Below are 19,800 nucleotides of genomic sequence, written 5' to 3' on the forward strand. Positions count from 1 at the left end.
TTTCTTGTATGAGTCATGTACCGGATGAGCTTTTGTTTGTGCTTGCTTCATAGTTCACCTGCATTTGTTCCCGATAGGGGTTCGTTTGAGAGGTGCTTTTAAATGATTGAAAACGTTTTTAGAACTTAAAAGCTTCCTTCTTCATGTGCTTTTGTAGGATTAACTTGTATTTTTACTAGGATCTGTGTCAATAACATTTTTTTTAAAATGTTTTTAATCATTTAAAATCACTTTCTAAACGATCGCAGAGCCTGCTCTTAGAGAGTATTTTTAAGTCTTGATTTTTGAAGAAAATTGCTTCTGACATAAGCAATTTCTACAAAAGCATTCTAAACGAGCCAATGTTATACAAAAATATGCATTATAACATTAGATAGAAAGATGAATAACTTTGAAGAATGAAAAAGAAATTTCCCTTAGCCATTAATCTATATGTAAAGATGTGCGGGTCATCACTAAAATGATGATAAGACATTAAAACTTGTAATATTAGAAAAATAAATACCACGACTTAAAAGCTAGAACAAGTTTATTAATGTGGCCACATAATCACAAAAAAAAAAAAAAAAAATTGTTTTCTAATAAAAAAAAAACACAAATTTGCATTTGCATTTGAGAAAAGAGATTTAAAATAAAATTTTCCAAAAATAAAAATTCGTTATATCGTAAAAAAGTTAAAACTGAAAAAACAAAATTCGGTCCCACCTATATTTGCATATATAGATTTTTGCAAGGTCTCCACAAAAATTACACTTCGCTTTGCCTGTTCCGATCATACACAACCCAAACCCTCACCCTCTCTCTTCCCCTCTGCGACCTCTCTCTCTCTCTCTCTCTCTCGTTTGCCTGCCAGCCCTGCAATTCCCCAAACCCTAGAAATCTCTGTCTCTCTGTCTTCCTCCCATTTTCCCCATCTGCAAGTGTTCTCTTGCAGAGGCTAATTCCGCTTTCCCTCTCTCTTTCCGCATCTCGAAGCCCGATTAGCTGCCCTCTCGTCTCCGTAATTCGCCTGCAAATCTTCTGCAATTCGAATCGTTTTGGCCTCCGATGGCGCATGGAAAAGTCAGTCTCCCTCAAGATCTCCTCCCCTCGAATCTGGTCGATTCACACTTCTCCGCCAAAGGTTTGCGTTCTTCGGCGTTTCTCAATCCATATCTCTTCTCATTGCATCGATTCTCTCTGTTGCTTTCGCATCAGTTTCTTTTCTGCTCGATTTGAATCGCATTCATGCATACACCTACATATGCATATACATATATCTGTATTCTTTAGAATGTCATGTGTTGAAAAACTTTTAGATGCTCATGATATCGTTATCGCTTTTCTTTTCGATGTTAGTTTGGAGACGAAATTTGGGATAATTCTGTTGCCAAGGTGCTCATGTCATCTTCCTTTCTGTTGTGTTTTTCATTAGTAGTGCTGGTGCTATTAGCAGTTCATTGGACTATTCGTACACTGTTTTCGGCCTATTTTATTTTTACTTTCCTTGAACTTCTTGGATTTTTAAATTATGGACAATCTGCGTTCGAAGAATGTAAGTAAATATGTATCTTTTCTGTTTGTCATCTTAGATGAAGCCTTCCACGGAAACAGTGAGGAGAAGGCGCTAACGGGGTCCCTTGACTTGTCAATTGGTGGTTGTGCTCCCTTTCTAATTATCCATTGTTTTCCCATGTTCAATTTTGTTCACCGCATTGGCTTTCATTTACTGTATTTTTGTTTATGATTAGTGTGAGCCTGCCAATTAATTAGCTTAACATGGTCCTAATTGCAGATCAAGTTGCCTCGGACAGCAGCATCCCTTTGTCTCCACAATGGCTATATGCTAAACCAGATTCCAAGACACTAGCAACTGGAACGTCAGGGGTATGTCCTTTTCAGTTCTTCTCCCTTAATTGTACTGCTGTTAATTATTTATAAACTTAAATGTTAGCGCAGACAACTAGATTTACAGTTTCTAACCTTTTTACATACAAGTGATGTGACAACTTGTCAGATCCTTATTTTCTTTAGTGATTGCTGTCATACTTTGATATCCTTACCCCTCTCTTTTTTCTGGAGACCATAGTTTGTTGAATTCTAGTAATTTAAATGCACCGTAGTGGTTTGAAGCCTCTCAATTTTGTGTTTTTCTTTATGCTTCTGAGGATATTGTTAATGTCTTTTAAGCCATGTATCTGATCTAGTGTTTTAATTCAAAAAGGACATTGAGCTATCATAGGAGCGAATTATTATGTTTTCAAAAAAAATGATTAGAAGGATTTAGATTTTCTCTCTGTAAAGGATTATAATTCTCCTTGTTTTCAACCGTCATTATCCGTTTCTAAATACCGATAAAAATGACAGGAAGTGCATGCAAATGATTCTCTGTCTCATGGAAACTCAACTGATCCCAATTCGAGAGACATTTGGCGTGTAGATGGATCTCAGGAGAAAAAAGATTGGAAGAGGAATGCACCTGATTTAGATAGTAGTCGCCGCTGGCGTGAAGAGGAGAGAGAAACAGGCTTACTTGGTAGGAGAGATCGAAAGAAAGAAGATCGCTGTCTAGGTACTAGTTTGACCAGGGATAATACTGAGACTAGAGCAGAAGATCGCCGTGTAGGTGCGACTACAACTAAGGATGCTGCAGAGAATAAAGTATTGTCTTCTGACCGCTGGATTGAATCCCGAAGAGATAACAAATGGTCATCAAGGTGGGGGCCTGAAGATAAAGAGAAGGACTCACGAATAGGGAAAAAGACTGATGTTGAGAGGGAAGATGTACATGTCGAGAAGCAGTCTTTTTCCAACAGCAACCGTTCCGCTTCTGAGCGTGATAGTGATTCTCGTGATAAGTGGAGGCCGCGCCATCGCATAGACTGTCAATCAGCTGGGGCAGGCCCATATCGTGCTGCACCAGGATTTGGGATGGCTCGAGGGCAGGTGGAAAAAGTAGGATTTGCTGCTGGACGAGGGAGGTCTAACACTAATGGAAGCCTACAGATTGGCAAACTTGTACTAGGAAAATCTAGCTGTTTTGCCAATATGTATTGCTATCCCAGAGGAAAGCTCCTTGATATTTATCGCAAGCAAAAGAAGGATTCGACTTTTGATATGCCTGATGGGATGGAGCATGTATCACCAATAACCCAAGTGGGCTCGATTGAGCCATTGGCTTTTGTTGCCCCTGATGCAGAGGAAGAGGTATACAGATTTGTTGTTAAATATTTATTTAAATATCCACACAGACATATGTAGGAATATATGACATGCTTATTATCCATAAGGAATTGCTTTGTAGTTATCTTGGTTAAACAGGCAAGCACTGACTTGTTTCTCTGACCACCATTATTTGCTGATGTGATGCTTTCAGGCTGGTCTGGGTGACATATATAAGGGAAGAATTACTAGCAGTGAAGTGGTATACAACCCGTCTGGGGACATGAATGTATTAGATGAAGATGCTAAAGGTAAATACGTTGCATATTGTGAGACTCTTGCCGCATTATCCTTCTCATTGGTTTCTGAAACTAGTTTTTTCCATCTATTCAGGATCTAGCAATGTCAGTGTAAGCAAGGAGGAAGGAAAAAATGTCCAATCTGCTGAAAAGGTCGATTTAAACAATTCTTTTCCGGTTACTGGTGCTGAGTCACCTATTTGTGGCTCACAAACACATATTTTAAAAGGTGTGGAAAAGCTTTTGTAGACCTTATGTTTGTTGCCCTTTCGTTTGAAATTATTGGTGTTACAACTTGCTGTATTTTAATACACGGTTTACACTTCCTCCAGAAAGTGTTGCTACTGAAGGTGAGCAGAAAGTTCTGGCGGTCACAGCAGTGGGTGATAGGGAGATTGATCCCAGTAATGATGACGCTGACTTAAAAAGTTCAAGATGCCAGGAGGTAAGAGATTTTGGTCTATGAAGCATCCTTTATTGGACTGCATTAAATTTGATGCAGTTGAAATTGATAACCAGTTTCCTGATGATTCAAGTTTTCTTTTTCATTTTCCAATTTTCAGCAAACCGCAAGCAGTGATCATCAGTATTTGAAGAGCAATGAGGACGCCCAGCTATTGGAAAGAATTGTCACACCTGAGGATATGAGTTTGTGCTACCTCGATCCTCAAGGGAATATCCAAGGGCCTTTCCTGGGGATCGATATAATTGCATGGTTTGAGCAAGGATTTTTCGGAATTGACTTGCCAGTTCGTTCATTTGATGCGCCCAATGGATCTCTTTTTCAAGAACTTGGTGAAGTGATGCCACATCTGAAAACTAAATCTGGGCCTGTCTATAATTCTAGTTTGCCTACTCAATTAGAGCCATTGGATGCTGTTGGAGGCAGCTTGGAAGAGAGAACATCTGCTCCTAACTATGATGGGGGGTCTGCAATTCTAAACAATCAAGGCATTCAGAATGTTGTAGCAGAAGATGAGGGTGTGTTGTGTTTCTTGTTTTTACTTTTCTATATTATTGTTTATGTCTACTACACTGTTACTTTAATGGCTTCTTTCATTTTGGTTTGTACAGAAATCGTATTTCCTGGAAGGCCCAAAAGCAGCAGTGATTGCCTATTGAGGTCTTCAGCTGACATTCATGGCACATTTGCAAATCCTCCCAGCCTTAATTCCCTTGCAAATGAAGTTTTAGAAACTAGCATGCCTGATCAGCAGGACGATAAGTTGCATCCTTTTGGCCTGTTGATGTCAGAGCTCAGGGGCAACTCACGTTTAAGGCCTGCTCAATCATCTCATGCGTCTTTCCGCATTGATGATCAGGTTCATTTTAGAGATTCCTTCTTTGAGGAAGGTGCCACTGTTGCTAATCAGAATTCCCTTACTGCCATGATTGATCAACCTTGCTTTGTGGAGATACAGCCTGATAATTATATAAAAAATAACACTAATGTTAGTCTGGGTTCTATAGATCCTCACCACTTATCTCGCTTGGGACAACAAAACAGTGGCTTTGACCCGGCAGAGTATATAATGTCACAACAATTACTAAAAGAACGGTTTCAGCAGCTGAACCATCTTTCTCCACTTACTGTTGCACATAGTGCAGGAACAGGAGTGGACCGGTTCCCTGGCTTTGGTTTTCCTGACAGCAAGAACCCTAATATCCAGCCGTCGTTCCATTATCCGGTGGCAGATATGGAACATATTTTTGAAATGCAGCATCAGTTGGAGCTTCGTCAACACCAACACCAGTTGGAGCTTCAGCAACAGCAGCGTCAGTTGGAGCTTCAGCAACAGCAGCGTCAGTTGGAGCTTCAGCAACAGCAGCGTAAGTTGGAGCTTCAGCAACACCAGCGTCGGTTGGAGCTTCAGCAACACCAGCGTCAGTTGGAGCTTCAGCAACAGCATCGTCAGTTGGAGATTCAGGAACACCAGCGTCAGGTGGAGCTGCAGCGCCAGCATCAGGTGGAGCTGCATCACCAACGTCAATTGGAGCTTCAGCAGCAACAGCGTCAGCTGGAGCTTCAGCAAAAGCGTCACTTGCAGGAGCAGCTTCACCAACACCAAATGAAATTGCAGCAACAACAGAAATCTCAAGCTCAACATGTGCTCATTGAACAGTTTTTGCATCAACAAATATCGGATTCTGGTTATGGGCAGTGGAAGGCGGATGCTACAAGAGGCAACCCTTTCGATCAATTACATTCAAGGAAGCACATTCTAGATGACTTGCACCAGATATCCCATTCCTCAAGACACGATCCATTGTTAGAGCATATCATCCAAGAAAATATAGGACGCTCAGGACAGACTGATTTCTTTGACCTCATATCTCAGGCCAAGCAAGGGAATATGCACATTTCGGATCTGCAAGCACAGCAGTTGTCCGCAGCATTGAGAGAGCAACTGCAGATGGAAGGGGAAAGGCATGTCGGTGGGCCTCGGTTCGTAGATGAAGCAAGCCAAGTTGTCAGGAATCCTGTTGGTCATCACCAGGCTCAGATGGTAGGATTTAGCTCTTCAGAAAATTACCAGCAACAGCAGAGGTTTCCCACCCATGAACAGCAACTAAGCCATCTCAATTGGAATCATGCCACACGGGAGCAACCTCAGGGAGGGTTCTACGAACCTAACTCTCTGGAATTTGAGAGGTCATCTGTTCCTGCTAGTTCCCATGCGATGAACTTGGATATTCTGAGTGCACGTGGGCGGGGTCTGGATGAGTTTTATTCTTCTCATCCAGTTGGTTTGGAGCACTTGCCCTTTGGGAACAATGGACATCTGGAAGATAGCTCCATTGAATCACTGCGTCGTCATGCTGAGCAAACCCGCGACTCAGAAGCTACCATGGCTTTTGCTGATTCAGGTATATGGGCTTCATCCGATGGTGATAAAGAACACTCAAAACAATTTTTGATGGACCTTCACCAAAAATTCAGTCAATCTGTACAGTTATCAGAAGTTGATTATCAGCATCACCTATCGTCCTCCGGAAGTGGGGGAGAATCTGTACATTATCCATTTAATCTTCTTCCTGATCAACCAGTTGGTATGAACAACTCCTTCACAGAAGGGCCTTTTAGATCTAATTCCAGAGCATTTGTGGAAGATTTATCAGAGTTGGAGGGAAATAATTGGAAGAAACAGGGAGTGAAAAGCTATGAAGGCAACATGGGAGAACAAGAAGAAACATCAAGGGATCTTCGTAGTAATGCCCATAGCAGGCAGAGGTCACTTAGCAGTGCTGGTAATTGTTCAAATAATCTTGTTTCTTAGTTAGTCTCATCTTTATTTTGGACGAATTTTAAACACTTTTGATGGTACAGGTGGAGGTGGGAGTTTTTACAGCTCTGAGACAGGGATAGATAAACCACTTGGGGAAGAGGTTTCTAATGGGAGGTAATTTTCTTATCTTTTTCCTTTTATGTGCAATACTATTATTCGAATGTGTGTGTGTGAGAGAGCGAGCGACAGAGAGAGAGAGAGAGAGGTACTTTATGTTTATTTGTTTGGTTATTTATAACTTTGCATGAACTTGTAGCCTCATGTGCGTCATTTTGAATATCCGTTATTCTCAAGTGATGCGCTATTAGCTGGTTCATTATGAGATGACCGAGTCAATTTCATTACCTATATGTTGCATATACACTATTGCTGTAGTGTGCACGTAAAGGATATTTCAATGATTTTGCACGTTCTAAGTTCTATGATAGACCTCTCTCTCTCTCTCTCTCTCTCTCTCTCTCTCTCTCTCTCTTAGCTACTTTGGTGATTTATAGCACAGATGATGTGTTTGAGATGTCAATCTGATTGTAACTTTTGATGGTCCATTCACAGACTGCCTTCTATTGTAACCAAAGGGTATGACAATGCTTTGAATAGACGCCGAGTTTTATCTTCCCAGGACGTTTTGTCTGAAGCAGCACTTCCTTTACCTGTCAAACAAAGAAATCCGGCTGCAACCCAGGTCTCTGAAACTCAAGCATGTAGCAAGAATGATGCGCAATTTAGGAGAACTTCGTCTTACAATGACACATCTGTGTCCGAGACATCATTCATAGACATGCTCAAGAAACCAGTCATTTCAGAGGCTGATGCGGCCAACAGAGCAGCTGCACTGGAATCGTCTGATGGAGGTGGCCAAGCGGGGCGCACTGGCAAGAAGAAAGGGAAGAAGGGAAGACAGATCGATCCTGCTCTCCTCGGCTTTAAGGTTACCAGCAACCGGATCTTGATGGGTGAGATCCATCGCCTTAACGATTAACCCATGTTGTACGACCTGTAATGTTTTTCGTTCTCGGTATAAAAACTGTACAGCTAATTTAAGAGACATGGTTATCTCAGATTTTTTTTCCCCCTTCTTAGTTTTCCAATCCTCTGGATACCAAGGTAGAACATTTACATAGTTAGAGAACCGTTGCAGTCATTGACCGGATGTATAGTGTAAATTGAGAAACAAAGTTCACTGACAAATGTCAATTTTTGTACGACAGAATCGTAAATTTTATTAGAAACCAATTTCCCTTAATTTCTTTTATTTATTTTTATTATTATATTAATTTTTGGTGCGTTGACGGACTAAAACTTTACCATTCAACTGCACCATTCAACTGCAAGCAGCGTTTTAGGATTCATACAGTCGACTTTATTTATTGGGATAAGGTTTGGTGAGCCGACAGACGAAAACTTCACCATTCAACCGGAAGGGGTGCTAGATGAATTGCGGAGCAATCAAATAAACATGCAATGATTGCTGTGAATTATAATATCCAAACGCCAACTTCTACGATCTAAATTGAACCTCTGGTCTGAGCAACATAAACTAGAGCATTATTGTTTGAGACCTGATATTTCCCGGATTGTTTGAAGCAACTGCAGAGTTGGCTCTGGTCTCGAAGAAGAAGACAGGGATGCTAAAAGTTCAGCTGATATAATTTGCAACATCGAGGGTGACGTTTGTCGAACCCATTTAATGTGTTCAATGGCAACCGGAATCTCTTCGGCGTCAGCTAAATACTTCAGCAAAGTTACATGGGAATCGGACTGTGTTACATCATGGCTGATGCCGCAGAGTAACTTAGAAGCAGCAAGAAAAAGACCTGCACAGAGCAGAAACGCATAAGCAACAAGCCAAAACATTTGAAACTACCGACTCTGGCACTCCGCGCTGGACATTTATTGGCGAAGCATGAAGGTAAATGATGTGAAAATTGAAACGTCCATTGCGTATAATCATCGGTACAGAAGATACCTGTTTTGCACAAAGAATGAGTAAATGCACCCAACACAGTTTGTGCAAGCATCATATCCTGTTGAACAGACTTGTTAAAAACGTCGAAAGCGGCTTCAACCTTCTTTTCTTGGCAAAGCCCTTCAAGTAGAGAAATGTAAGTCATCGTGTCCGGTGCAACCCCTTTACCCAGCATGTGGTAAAGGAGCCTCTGAGCCTCGTCTACCTGGCCTACTTCCGAAAACTTATGTATTAGGATATTGTAAGTCTTCAAGTTTCCGTTGCACCCAGTTGCAAACATCTCGTCCCATAGCCTTTTAGCAGGCCTCAACAGATCTTCCCTACAACATGCTTCAATAAGAGAATTGTAAGTCAAAATGTCCGGGCCTAACCCATTTTTTCTCATCTCCTGAAGAGCGCCATAGGCTTCTTTCACCATCCCTGCTCTGCACAAGAACGACACCATCACATTGCAAGTCTCCAAATCTCTGAAATAGCCACTGGATGATAGAACTCGAAAGACTTCCAGCAAGTCATCACTTTTGTCATGCTTACACAGATTCCTACTCAAATTGCTCAAAGTCAAAAGAGTTGGGAACCTCTTTTTTCCAACCATGAATTTGAAGAACACTAACGCCGAGCCAGGATCAATTGCCGACACTGATCCTATCAAGACATTGAGAACATCATCGTCAATCGGAAAATTCCCGCTAACAATCACTTCTCCCAACTCTTTTGCTTCACATATCCGCCTCTCTGAAATCAAATCAAATATGAACCCTCTATAATCATTAGTCCTAGGAGCTACACCTAGCTTTCTCTTCTTCTTCAAAACCTTTTCGGTACCAACTACGTCCCCAGTTAACCGAAGTGCTTCGGCGACAATCCTATACGCCATGAAATCAGGTTTGCACTCTCTACTCCTCAGCTCATCCAATACCCAAAAAGCCTCTGATACTCTAGAAGCCTGACAAAGACCGTGAACAACAAAAAGAGCTATAACGGAGCCGTTAATCTCCGAACCACCTCTCCTAACCTCATCTAACATGCTCAAAATTTTACCCAATTCAGCATTTCCACAATGTCTCCATATAAAAACACCAAAACCAACTGTGCTCAAGGGGACAGCTTTAAGAGTCATTTCATCAAACACCTTCTGGGCATACTCAAAATATCCATCTGAAGCTAGCGCAGCCAACAATGAGTTACAAATCTCATGCCCAATATCTCCAATTAGGGAGGAAACCTCACTGAAGACCAAAAAAGCGTTGTGGGTTTTCTTTGCAATGATAAATGAAGCAATTACGGATCGATAAACCGAAGCATCGAGGCTGATCTTCTGGACTTTGATTTGCTTGAGGAGAGCATCAATGGAGTTGAATTGGCGGGAAAAAGAGAGCGACTTGAGGACTGATCGGAAGGTGAGGGATGTGTGGGAGAAGGAAGGTTGCTGGGAAGCCCAGTTGAAGAAGCCGAGAGCGAGCGAGTGGTGGTTGAGGAGGAAGGGGTCGATAACTCGGGCCACGAGTGAGGGGCTCAGTGAGTCGCGGCAACCGAGGCGGTGAAGAATGGTCTCGAGAGAAGGATCCCATGAGCGAGTCGGCCTTGTGTGGTTGGAAGCGGAGATCAGAACCCGGCTTATTCGACTGGCTAGCTCCGTTGCCGACGAGGCTTTCATTGGCGGAAACAGAGCTGGCGACAATGGCGAGGCCTCATCAGCAGCGATGCTGTACTGGTATTTTCATTGGTTAATACTCAACTAAAATTACTAATTTGACTCGATAAAAAAAGTTTAAAACCGCTCCCAAATAACTTGTAACAACTTTTTCAAATGGAGAGAGGGTCCTCGTCGGATCCTTTGGTGAGGATTCTCGTAACTCTCCAGAATTTTTCAATCATATATGTTCATTGTATATTGTACAATTAGTTTTTATCAGGTATTATTTATATTTAATTTTAAATAAAAAAATTACAATAATTTCTAATCGCACGATGTATAATGAACAAATATGATTAGACCACGGTTCTAACGAGAATCCTCTAGCTTTCAAATGCATACACGAAAACTCACGTTTTCAGTACTTGTAAAAATTTAACATATAGTCTATTTTTTTACACTTTGAAAGTACTAGAAGTTTTTCAAAATTCATACAAGACGTTTGAAAGATGTTATGATTGGGAGAAATTTGTCCTAGTTATGATGATTACTCTTTTTCAGCTTAAAAATTCAATAAAATCTACAAATATAATAGTAAATAATAAGATTGTATTCAAATAACTTTAAGTTTGAGCTGTACATCTCAATTTTTATTGGTTTTGTAAATTTCTTAAAATAACATTATAAAACCTATTTTACAATGTTTTTGCCTCACTAGGCCCTCAAGCATATTAAAAGTAGAAATCAATAGCAACAACAACAAAACCTTATCATACTCAATAAGATCTGTTGTTTGAATCTAAATGTCACTGCACTTAACGTGCACTTAATATTATGCCATGTATCTTGGAAATCAGCAGGATAAGTAAAAATGTTGATAGTAAACCAAGATGAAGTCAACAACGTCAATGCTACGGAAACCATCCATCACAAAGTTGAAAACGCATCAAATCTATCATCTTAAGCAGACAATGAGAGCAATTTAATCTACAATATTTACATTATTTCCTCATTGAGCTATGTATGAATGTATATGCACAATCTTCTATCTTTTTACAACCTCTGTAGTCTGTACACCACACCATACAATTACAATATATACATATCTTTACAAATGTTAATATTATTTCCTCATTGAGCTATGTATGAATGTATCTGTACAATCTTCTATCTTTTTACAACCTCTGTAGTCTGTACACCAAACTATACAATTACAATATATATATATATATATATATATATATATATCTTTACAAATGTACAAAATATACAAACCCAACCACTATCTTGACAGTATCCAGAGTGGTTTCTGGGTTTCTTCTTCCTATATACAGCTTAAGACGTCTGGTAATTTTGTTCTTTTTACAGTGTTTACTTTCCAGAACATTGAGAAACTAAGAGTAGGATCGAACCAACTTAAGGGGCTGGAAACTTCGAGCTTTGAATAAGTTTCCGAAGAGATATCCCATTGTTGTCCCTTGAGGAGGCTTTGGTGCAGGGCTTGAGTTACACTTCACCTGCAGTATGGTCTGCCCAATCTGTCTGCGAACTGAATCGATAATCTTGGGGTCTACGGGGCTTCCTGTAACGTCCGTGACATAGAATGTGTCTATTGCTTTTCCACTTTTAGTTGAAATTTCTGCTCGTGTGACACGCAAACTGTTCTCTCTGAATATCCGGGTGATATCTGAGAGAAGTCCGACCCGGTCATCTGTGCACAGTTGTAGCTCCAGGCCCTGCATGGTAAAGCAACATGTGTTGGTAACTTCGTGGACATGAAAACTGAACATGAGGGTTCTCGTCAGGTAAAAGTTCACCGCACCTCAGATGCCCGCCTTTCAATGGCTGCTTCAAGGCACTGTACAACACGTTCTCGCTCAGCTTCTGAGTTGATAGGAAGCCCATCAACATGTCGAATGTAAAATTCCTAAAAAGAAAAATACCTCATGTGTTAGACGGAAATGAGATCCACAACCCAAAGAGCGAAAATTGCAAATGAATGTCTGCCATTTGATCATTATGTCAAATCCAGCCGTGCTTTGCTCGCTTTGCAAACCAGAACCATTACATCAGACCAATTTCAATAGGAATTTATCTTCTTACCTGATAAGCTTCCGTCCTCCCTGTATTGACCATTCCGTGAAAAACCACATATTGCATGTCTGTTAAAGTGCAGATGATGTCAAATAACAACTTTGGTCGATCTTTTGACCTCATGGTAATGACAGTGTAATCCTTCTGGCTGCAATCCAACGCGGTTACATGGGGTTTTGAGCCCTTATCCTCAACTCTCCTTAGTTCTGCTCTTTCAACCCTTTCATAATCCCTGTCAGCAAACATAATCTGATGCAACCTTCTATCTCTGTTTGTAACTCCAGGGGTTGCAAGTGTCATTTTAGCAGCCTTCAACTCACTGTTTACTTTGAGGACATTGCAAAGCAACTCCTTAATTGTAGCGAGACGAATTGGATCTTCAATTGCGCAGCCAGTGGAATCATCTGTGACATGAACTACAGCTGCAGCTCTAGCGTTGTGTGTCCATATCTCAGCATTTACCACATTACAGTGAAGGTCTGCAAGAACCGCACACACTTCAGACAATAAGCCAGGCCTGTCGGTACCACTGAGCTCAATGGAGGTGTACTCTTCTGAGGGCATCATGCCAACGGAATCTCTCATAGAGGGTACAAAGCCACCATTGCTTTCAAGTCTCTGCAAAATAAAAAAATGAAATGAAAAATGACGACCTTTTCCCATAGGTCTATATATCTTGGTCCAGGAAAAGATCATAGACAATGCAGAAAGGTAGGCGTCAGATGCAACAACATATCTATTTTAGTTTTGAAACAGCTTTCCTTAAACAAAACTGAAATTATAGCATAAATTAGATGCCAGAGGAAATCATGTTTTTCTAAACGACGATTTGTCATAAAACATTAAACGATTTACTTTGTCTCTTCCCATCAGAAATCTAGGAAAACGACCTTAAATCCAAGAACTTAATTGCCTTATCATCATCTTCAGAAAAAAGAACATAAAGACGTAAAGTTTGTTTGCTACTCTTTTCCCGACTTCTTAACAGCCAGAGGAACTGCAATAGGAACGAATCCTTACCATTTGAATATAATTGATAATGTCCTTGTCTCTGATTTTTTTCCCTTCACGGTCAATCACATTAAACACTGAAAAACAGAAAATTCAGAAAAAGACTTGATAAACTAGAAGAAGAGAAACAAAATACAGAAAAATGGAAAGCTTGAGCCTTGACTTTGGAAGTTGGATAAAAAAACCTTACCATCCATGAACCATACACCATCAGATGAGATATAAGCTTTGGTTATTACAAGGTTCACATCGGCGAGCACTTGGACAACATCCAGCAGAATTCCATGTTTGTTGACACTGTCAACCTAATCAAAATTTGAAAGGAAAAAAAAAATGTTCAATTGGATATTCAAATCTTCACCGAATTCTTCGCACCAATATACATGAACGAAATCAACAAATACATCTCATAGGACAACATAAAAAGTAATGATCAGAAGGTACAAGCAGCCTCACCTGGATAACGGTGGCATCCTCGCAATAATCGTTATCGATCACAACTCTGCAAGAACAACGAGCAGATCAGATGAAGCTTCTTGCTTTCTTTACACACTTCAAAGAAGAGGACAATCAAATCAAGAACAACGGGCAAATCAGATGAAGCTTCTTGCTTTTTCATACACACTTCAAAGAAGAGGACAATCAAATGGGACAAACCAAGTAGTTTCCTGAAGAGGGGGGGTCCAAATTAAAAAAAAAATTCATATGCCCATATAGGCTCCAAAATTAAACCCTTGGCTTTTTTAGCATACAGGAAACGATTTTCGCATACTCATTTTCTCCTTCTACACACACCCTATTGAAGTGTTTATTTCTGTCCCTTCATTCTCTTTTGAATAATTCAATCCAAAAACCATAAACAAACAAATTGTGCAGAGGAGAAAATGTGCGTGCGGAAATCACTTCGCGTACAATTCATGGAAAGGGAAGAGATGGGAAAGAAAAGTCAGCTGCCCATAAGTCCTCTATGTAAAACTAAAATTCAATCACAAAACGAAAATTAAAAGAACACATCTTTACTTTCTGAATCAAAGAAGAAGAAGACTCAACAGGAAAGGAAGGGAATGATTGTTACCCAAGTTTTACTGAAACAGGTAAAAGTTCTGCTTTTTCATCAACCAAACGGTACAAAAATCAAAACTTGAGAGAACAAAGAACACATGGATTATATCAGAATCGTAACCGGAGAAAACAAAATAATTCAACAGACCCTTTATCTTAAAAACGAAAACAAACAAAACCCAGAAACCAAAAAAGCATAACAATTTACCAGAAAACAGAAAATCCCAGAAATATTAGGGGAAAATACCTCGGTGGGTTCATCCTCCTGACGAACTTGGCGTACTCATCATCCATTTTTCTTTCCTCTCTTCCAAATCTACCGGAGATTTCCGAGCAACACAAGACCTCAAACCAGACCGAATTTAGAAAAACACCGACAATCTTACACTTGAGAGTACATGATTTTAAGAAAGATACTATATACAATGATGCCGCCTCCAACAATCAAGGAAATATCCACCCCGCTGAGAGAGAGTGTGTTTTAAACAAGACCAACGAAACGAAAGGTGCTGAGCGGGGCAGCGGGCAGGACGGGCAGGGGGCCGTGGGGTCCGAAAAACCCGTTTCGAAGGGCAAAAGAGTACATCGAAAGCTGTACTTTCGTGACTTGTCGAATTGTGATTGGCTTGGCCAGCGGGTCAGTTGCAGCCCGCGGTCCATTGGCTTGTGACGCTCTTTCGAGAGGACTCGTGATTTTTCAACGATTGCTGATATTTTGGGCATGGTATGGGCGTCCGTACAATTGGCCGGGAGGGATTCCAATGCCACGTGACTTTTTGGCGGTGAGTTGACACGAGGCACGTGTTCGTTACAATTTGGTCGCAGATTTGCCGGTATTTCTGGCGTCAATTCCAGCGTGAGTGCCTGGTTTCCTGCCCACGGAAATCATATGCCGGTTGCCCACCTTATTTTGCAAATTAACAGTTGAATAAGAAAAATAAATTATTAAGTGCTATTGAATATTTATGCAAAGTGAAGAAAAAGACTATTTGATGTAAAATCAAGAAAATATTATTGATGCATGAGCACCTAACTTTATTATCTGGAAGAATACATATTGCTGCTTAAATTTATAGTTTAAAGGTACGTCTGAAACACGGTCATGTGACGTTATTGTTACAGTCAAACTTTAATATGTAATTTCGTTTTAATAATGATTAATAATTTGTAAAAGTGAAACATATCAACCATATTATCCAGCATCATCAACGTTGTTAAATATCCTACATCAGCCAGAGAAAGAAAGAAAGAAAAAAGAGTTTAAATATCTTAACCTCACTTTAACTATTACCGATGCATTTTGTGATAAAATCTCACACCTAAGAGATTGTGTAGGTGGTAATTACCTAGTTGGGGATGATATCAATGTTGTTGGAAGTAGTTTTTGGGCTGTCTTTCTGATAATTCTACAAGGTATTAGAGGAGCGGGCCAGTATATCCTAACCCCATCCAACTAATACTGAGGCATTTTTGTAATAAAATGCCACACCTGACAGATTGTGCAGGTGATAATTATCAAGTGAAGGACAATATCAATGTTTTGTTGGAAGTGAGTCTTTGGTCGATCTCTCTGATAATTTTACAAGCGTGACATAGTACACTACTTAGCTTGTTCTATCTAAGACTCTCACACACAAGTGTGTGCACTAATGTTTTATTATTATTATTTTGGATGCATGCATGGATATGTATTGCGTACAGTATAATACTTATATATATATTTTTAATTTAACTGTGTTTATACCATATTTAGGGCTTTCGTATTTAGATCTCGTACAAATACTTGAGGGACTTAAATGTAATTATGTAATAAAGGAATGGGCAAATATGTAATAAGTGAGGAGTCCTTAGTCTATAAAATGACCCATCACCCTCACAATTAGGGAGAAGCCAATTCCTAGGCCTTCTCACCCCCTCTCAAAGCTCTCACTCTCAGAGCTCTCTTTCCCTCACTTCTCAGATAAATACATAATCAGTGTGGACGTAGCCCAAACCTTGGGGTGAACCACGATACCTCTTGTGTTATTTACATTTCATGCAAATTCACGGTCGGATTTCAATTGTACCAAGACCTCCGGTTTTGTGCATCAACATTTGGCGTCGTCTGTGGGAATCAATACAAAAAGTTGTGTCGGTTCTCTTTCATTTTTTTCACCTCCGTGAATCTGCAAAAACCCAAAAACCCAAAGCTTTCCCAGAAAACCCACGGAGCCACCTTCTCATCCTCCTTCTCTCTCTGCAGCTTCACTTTGCTTCTTCTCAGCCCACCAAAAATCTCTCTACTTCTCTCAGAGTACTTAGCAGTTTACTCTTCGTCTTCGTTGCTCTCAACTCAAACCACTGACCGAAACCTATATTTCGAAACGCTTCTCAGCATCCAAACAAGCCACAAAAGCAAGAAAGATAATGGTTGGCAGTGAGCTTTAAGCTAAAGAACTTCATTCCAGGAGTTGTCATTGGCTTCATCCTTGGGTTGTTACTGGATTTATCATAGCCCAGTAAGGGTCGATCAAAGAAAAACACTGCTTCGGTAGGCTAGCTCCCACTGGCTTCATCCTTCTCTGAATTGTGTCGGTGCACAAATGGGGAAAATAAATATGGAATCTTCCCACGGCTAGCGAACCAGTTGTGCCTTTCACACAAGCAAGAACCAACTTTTCTCTCTTTCCGTCTCTGTCCCATCAGAGAAGAGAACTCCTTATTTCTTGACTCTCCGCTGAACTGACGCACAACTCCGAATCTCTCTGCTGTTTTTATTTTTCGAGCTCCCCTTCACACCCAAGAGGAAGATCCACCTCATCCCCTCGCCACTTAATATACCCAATCAATTTCACTGGGTACAGAATCGGCGAATTGGAAAAAAGACGACACCTTTCAGGTGCTGGAGAGATGAGCGCTGCTGAAGCTGCGGCGGCGGAGCAAGGTGACGGTGGTGGATTCAACTGCCAACCAAAACGCTGTGAACAGTCTTATCAATAACAGCTACGGATAAACCAACCATGGCTTCACTAAGGCAGCAGGACTCTAATCCTCCTTACTCTCACTGTTATCCCCTCACCTATTTACAGAGGAAGCACATTCCTCGTCGGTCGTCCTAAAAAACCTGACCCAACGGCACAGCCTCTCTCTCTAAATTCCGAGTCAGCCAAAATCTCGGGTTAACTCGCCCGATATTTTGTTGTTTCAGAGGTCAATGTGCAGGAGGCTGGAGAGGTTGGTGAGCGAGACTGGTATTGGGCCGGCAAGAACCTCGCTAGAAATTTTGTTCCCGATGAGGTCAAGGATTCAGAGGAAAAGGAACATAATGATTTGAAGTCTGGAGCTGCGTAGGAGGAACATAATGATGTGCAGTCACGTGCTCAGATTTCAAAAAAACAGAAAGTAGGGGTTACCTTTGTCAAAAGGGGACCGAGGATTCTGAAAGGCTACATGGGTCTCAGGATGAAACACTTATCTGTCCAAGCTACTCGCAAAGCATCCTTGGTTCGGTTGTTGGAGAGGCACAGTGCAAAGAGAAAGCAAAAAGAGAAAGCAAAAGAGAGAAAGCAAAAGAGAAAGCAAAAGCAAGGAATAAACACCCCACCAGAATGATGTGATTTACTTTTCTTGGCAGATGTATGATGTAATTTATTTTTCTTATCTGTCAGAGACATCTGTATAAACCTCATCAGAGGGTAATAATAAAAAAATTAAAAATAAATTAAAAAAAAATGAAAATGCCCAAAATAAATAGGCTAGTATGTTGTGGAGGGCGAAGGCCCATAAGCCCAAAATAGCTCCAACCAGGCGATCGAAAGTACGCCCAACACTCCACCATTATTCGGCAATCTGCCGCTATTACCACCAACCAGGTGATCAAAAGTACGTCCAGTACTCCAAAATTATTCGGCAACCTGCCGCTATTACCACCAACCAGGTGATAAAATGTACAACCCGTACTCTAAAATCATTTGGCAACTAGCCATTCATGCCACCAACCAGGTGATGAAATGTACAACCCGTACTCTCCTTCATGCCACCAACCAGGTGATCAAAAGTACGCCCAGTACTTCAAAATTATACATGAGCACTACTCATGTCATTCATACATAAACATTCATGAGCATTACTCATGACAATCATACATAAACATTCATGACCATCATTCATGTCAACATTCATGAGCATCACTCATGTTAACATTCATGAGCATCACTCATGACAACATCCATGAGCATCACTCATGTCAATCAACATAAACATTCATGAGCATTACTCATGTCAATCAGCTTCAAAAGCTTCACTTACAGAGCTCTAGCTTCAAAGCTTCACTTGTAAAGTCACCTACAAAGCTTCAATGCAGGGTATACAAATATCATCCCCGAACAATCGCCACTTCGGCCCATACATGGATTCAATCTAAAGTCTCCAGCCAACATACTCTATTGACCGAAGACTTGGGGGACTACATTATTTACCATATATTGGGCCTCATGAAAAATACTTGGGGGACTTAGCCCATTATTTATGTATTAAGGAGCGAGCCCTTATTCTATAAAAGGGACTCCCTCACTTTCATTAGAGAGCACTCATTATTCATGTATTGAGGAACGAGCCCTTATTCTATAAAAGGGACTCCCTCACCACCATTAGAGAGCAATGCCGCCAGCTGAGCAACCGCCTCGCCGCGAGCATCACTCATAACCCATCACTTATGTATTGATGAGCGAGCCATTATTCTATAAAAGGGACTTCATCACCATCATTAGAGAGCATCGCCGCTTACTGAGCAACGGCCTCACTTATGTATTGAGGAGCGAACTCTTATTTTATAAAAGGAACTCCCCCACCGTCAAACGCCACAAGCTGAACCAACCAAGGCAACATAAGCCACAAGCCTCGCAGCGTGGGCTACTTCTAGTTGAGCATCATTTCAGATTGAGCACCGCCTCATATCGAGCATCAGTTCAAGACAACATATAGTTACTTCGGCCCACACATGGACTGAATTTCAAGTCTCCAGCCAAAAGACTCTCTTGACTGAAGACTTGGGAGACTACTGTTTATACCATATTTAGGGCCTCCGTATTTAGATATCGTGCAAATACTTGAGGGACTTAAATGTAATTATGTAATAAAGGAAGAGGCAAATATGTAATAAGTGAGGAGTCCTTATTCTATAAAAGGACCTCTCACCCCTCACAATTAGGGAGAGCCCAATTCCTAGGCATTCTCACCCCCTCTCAAAGCTCTCATTCTCAGAGCTCTCTCTCCCTCACTTCTCAGATAAATACATAATCAGTGTGGACGTAGCCCAAACCTTGG

The 19,800-nt window shown here is 40.8% G+C and overlaps 3 protein-coding genes across 6 annotated transcripts; 1 reads left to right on the forward strand and 2 right to left on the reverse strand.

Annotated features, from left to right (window-relative positions):
- Window positions 1-742: 742 nt before the first annotated feature.
- LOC103442708 (protein ESSENTIAL FOR POTEXVIRUS ACCUMULATION 1-like) lies at window positions 743-7,970 on the forward strand. 3 transcript variants are annotated; one of them, XM_029107627.2, is made up of 11 exons: window positions 744-1,123; window positions 1,572-1,637; window positions 1,775-1,866; window positions 2,347-3,186; window positions 3,356-3,452; window positions 3,535-3,669; window positions 3,773-3,885; window positions 4,004-4,421; window positions 4,515-6,689; window positions 6,769-6,841; window positions 7,280-7,970. In XM_029107627.2, the coding sequence occupies exons 1-11, from the start codon at window positions 1,048-1,050 to the stop codon at window positions 7,704-7,706; spliced, it is 4,512 nt and encodes a 1,503-aa protein (XP_028963460.2). In that variant the 5' UTR covers window positions 744-1,047; the 3' UTR covers window positions 7,707-7,970. The 3 variants fall into 3 exon arrangements, with proteins under 3 accessions (XP_028963462.2, XP_028963460.2, XP_028963461.2); XM_029107628.2 differs by having other exon boundaries at window positions 750-1,123; window positions 1,572-1,634; XM_029107629.2 differs by lacking the exon at window positions 1,572-1,637 and having other exon boundaries at window positions 743-1,123.
- Window positions 7,971-8,064: 94 nt separating this feature from the next.
- Window positions 8,065-10,651, reverse strand: LOC103442113 (pentatricopeptide repeat-containing protein At5g14080). The gene is made up of 2 exons (XM_008380867.4): window positions 8,694-10,651; window positions 8,065-8,541 (listed from the first exon to the last, which is right to left on the reverse strand). The coding sequence occupies exons 1-2, from the start codon at window positions 10,348-10,350 to the stop codon at window positions 8,273-8,275; spliced, it is 1,926 nt and encodes a 641-aa protein (XP_008379089.3). The 5' UTR covers window positions 10,351-10,651; the 3' UTR covers window positions 8,065-8,272.
- Window positions 10,652-11,434: 783 nt separating this feature from the next.
- Window positions 11,435-15,374, reverse strand: LOC103442112 (ACT domain-containing protein ACR6-like). Of its 2 annotated transcripts, none has more exons than XM_008380866.4 (7): window positions 14,744-15,374; window positions 13,891-13,936; window positions 13,625-13,739; window positions 13,444-13,511; window positions 12,433-13,041; window positions 12,152-12,256; window positions 11,435-12,065 (listed from the first exon to the last, which is right to left on the reverse strand). In XM_008380866.4, exons 1-7 carry the CDS (start codon window positions 14,788-14,790, stop codon window positions 11,724-11,726), a joined length of 1,332 nt encoding a protein of 443 aa, XP_008379088.1. In that variant the 5' UTR covers window positions 14,791-15,374; the 3' UTR covers window positions 11,435-11,723. The 2 variants fall into 2 exon arrangements, with proteins under 2 accessions (XP_008379088.1, XP_028963463.1); XM_029107630.2 differs by having other exon boundaries at window positions 13,891-13,986; window positions 14,744-14,942.
- Between the last annotated feature and the right edge of the window lie 4,426 nt (window positions 15,375-19,800).

This window comes from Malus domestica, chromosome 09 (assembly GCF_042453785.1).
Source record: "Malus domestica chromosome 09, GDT2T_hap1".
In the NCBI taxonomy this organism is placed as follows: domain Eukaryota; kingdom Viridiplantae; phylum Streptophyta; class Magnoliopsida; order Rosales; family Rosaceae; genus Malus; species Malus domestica.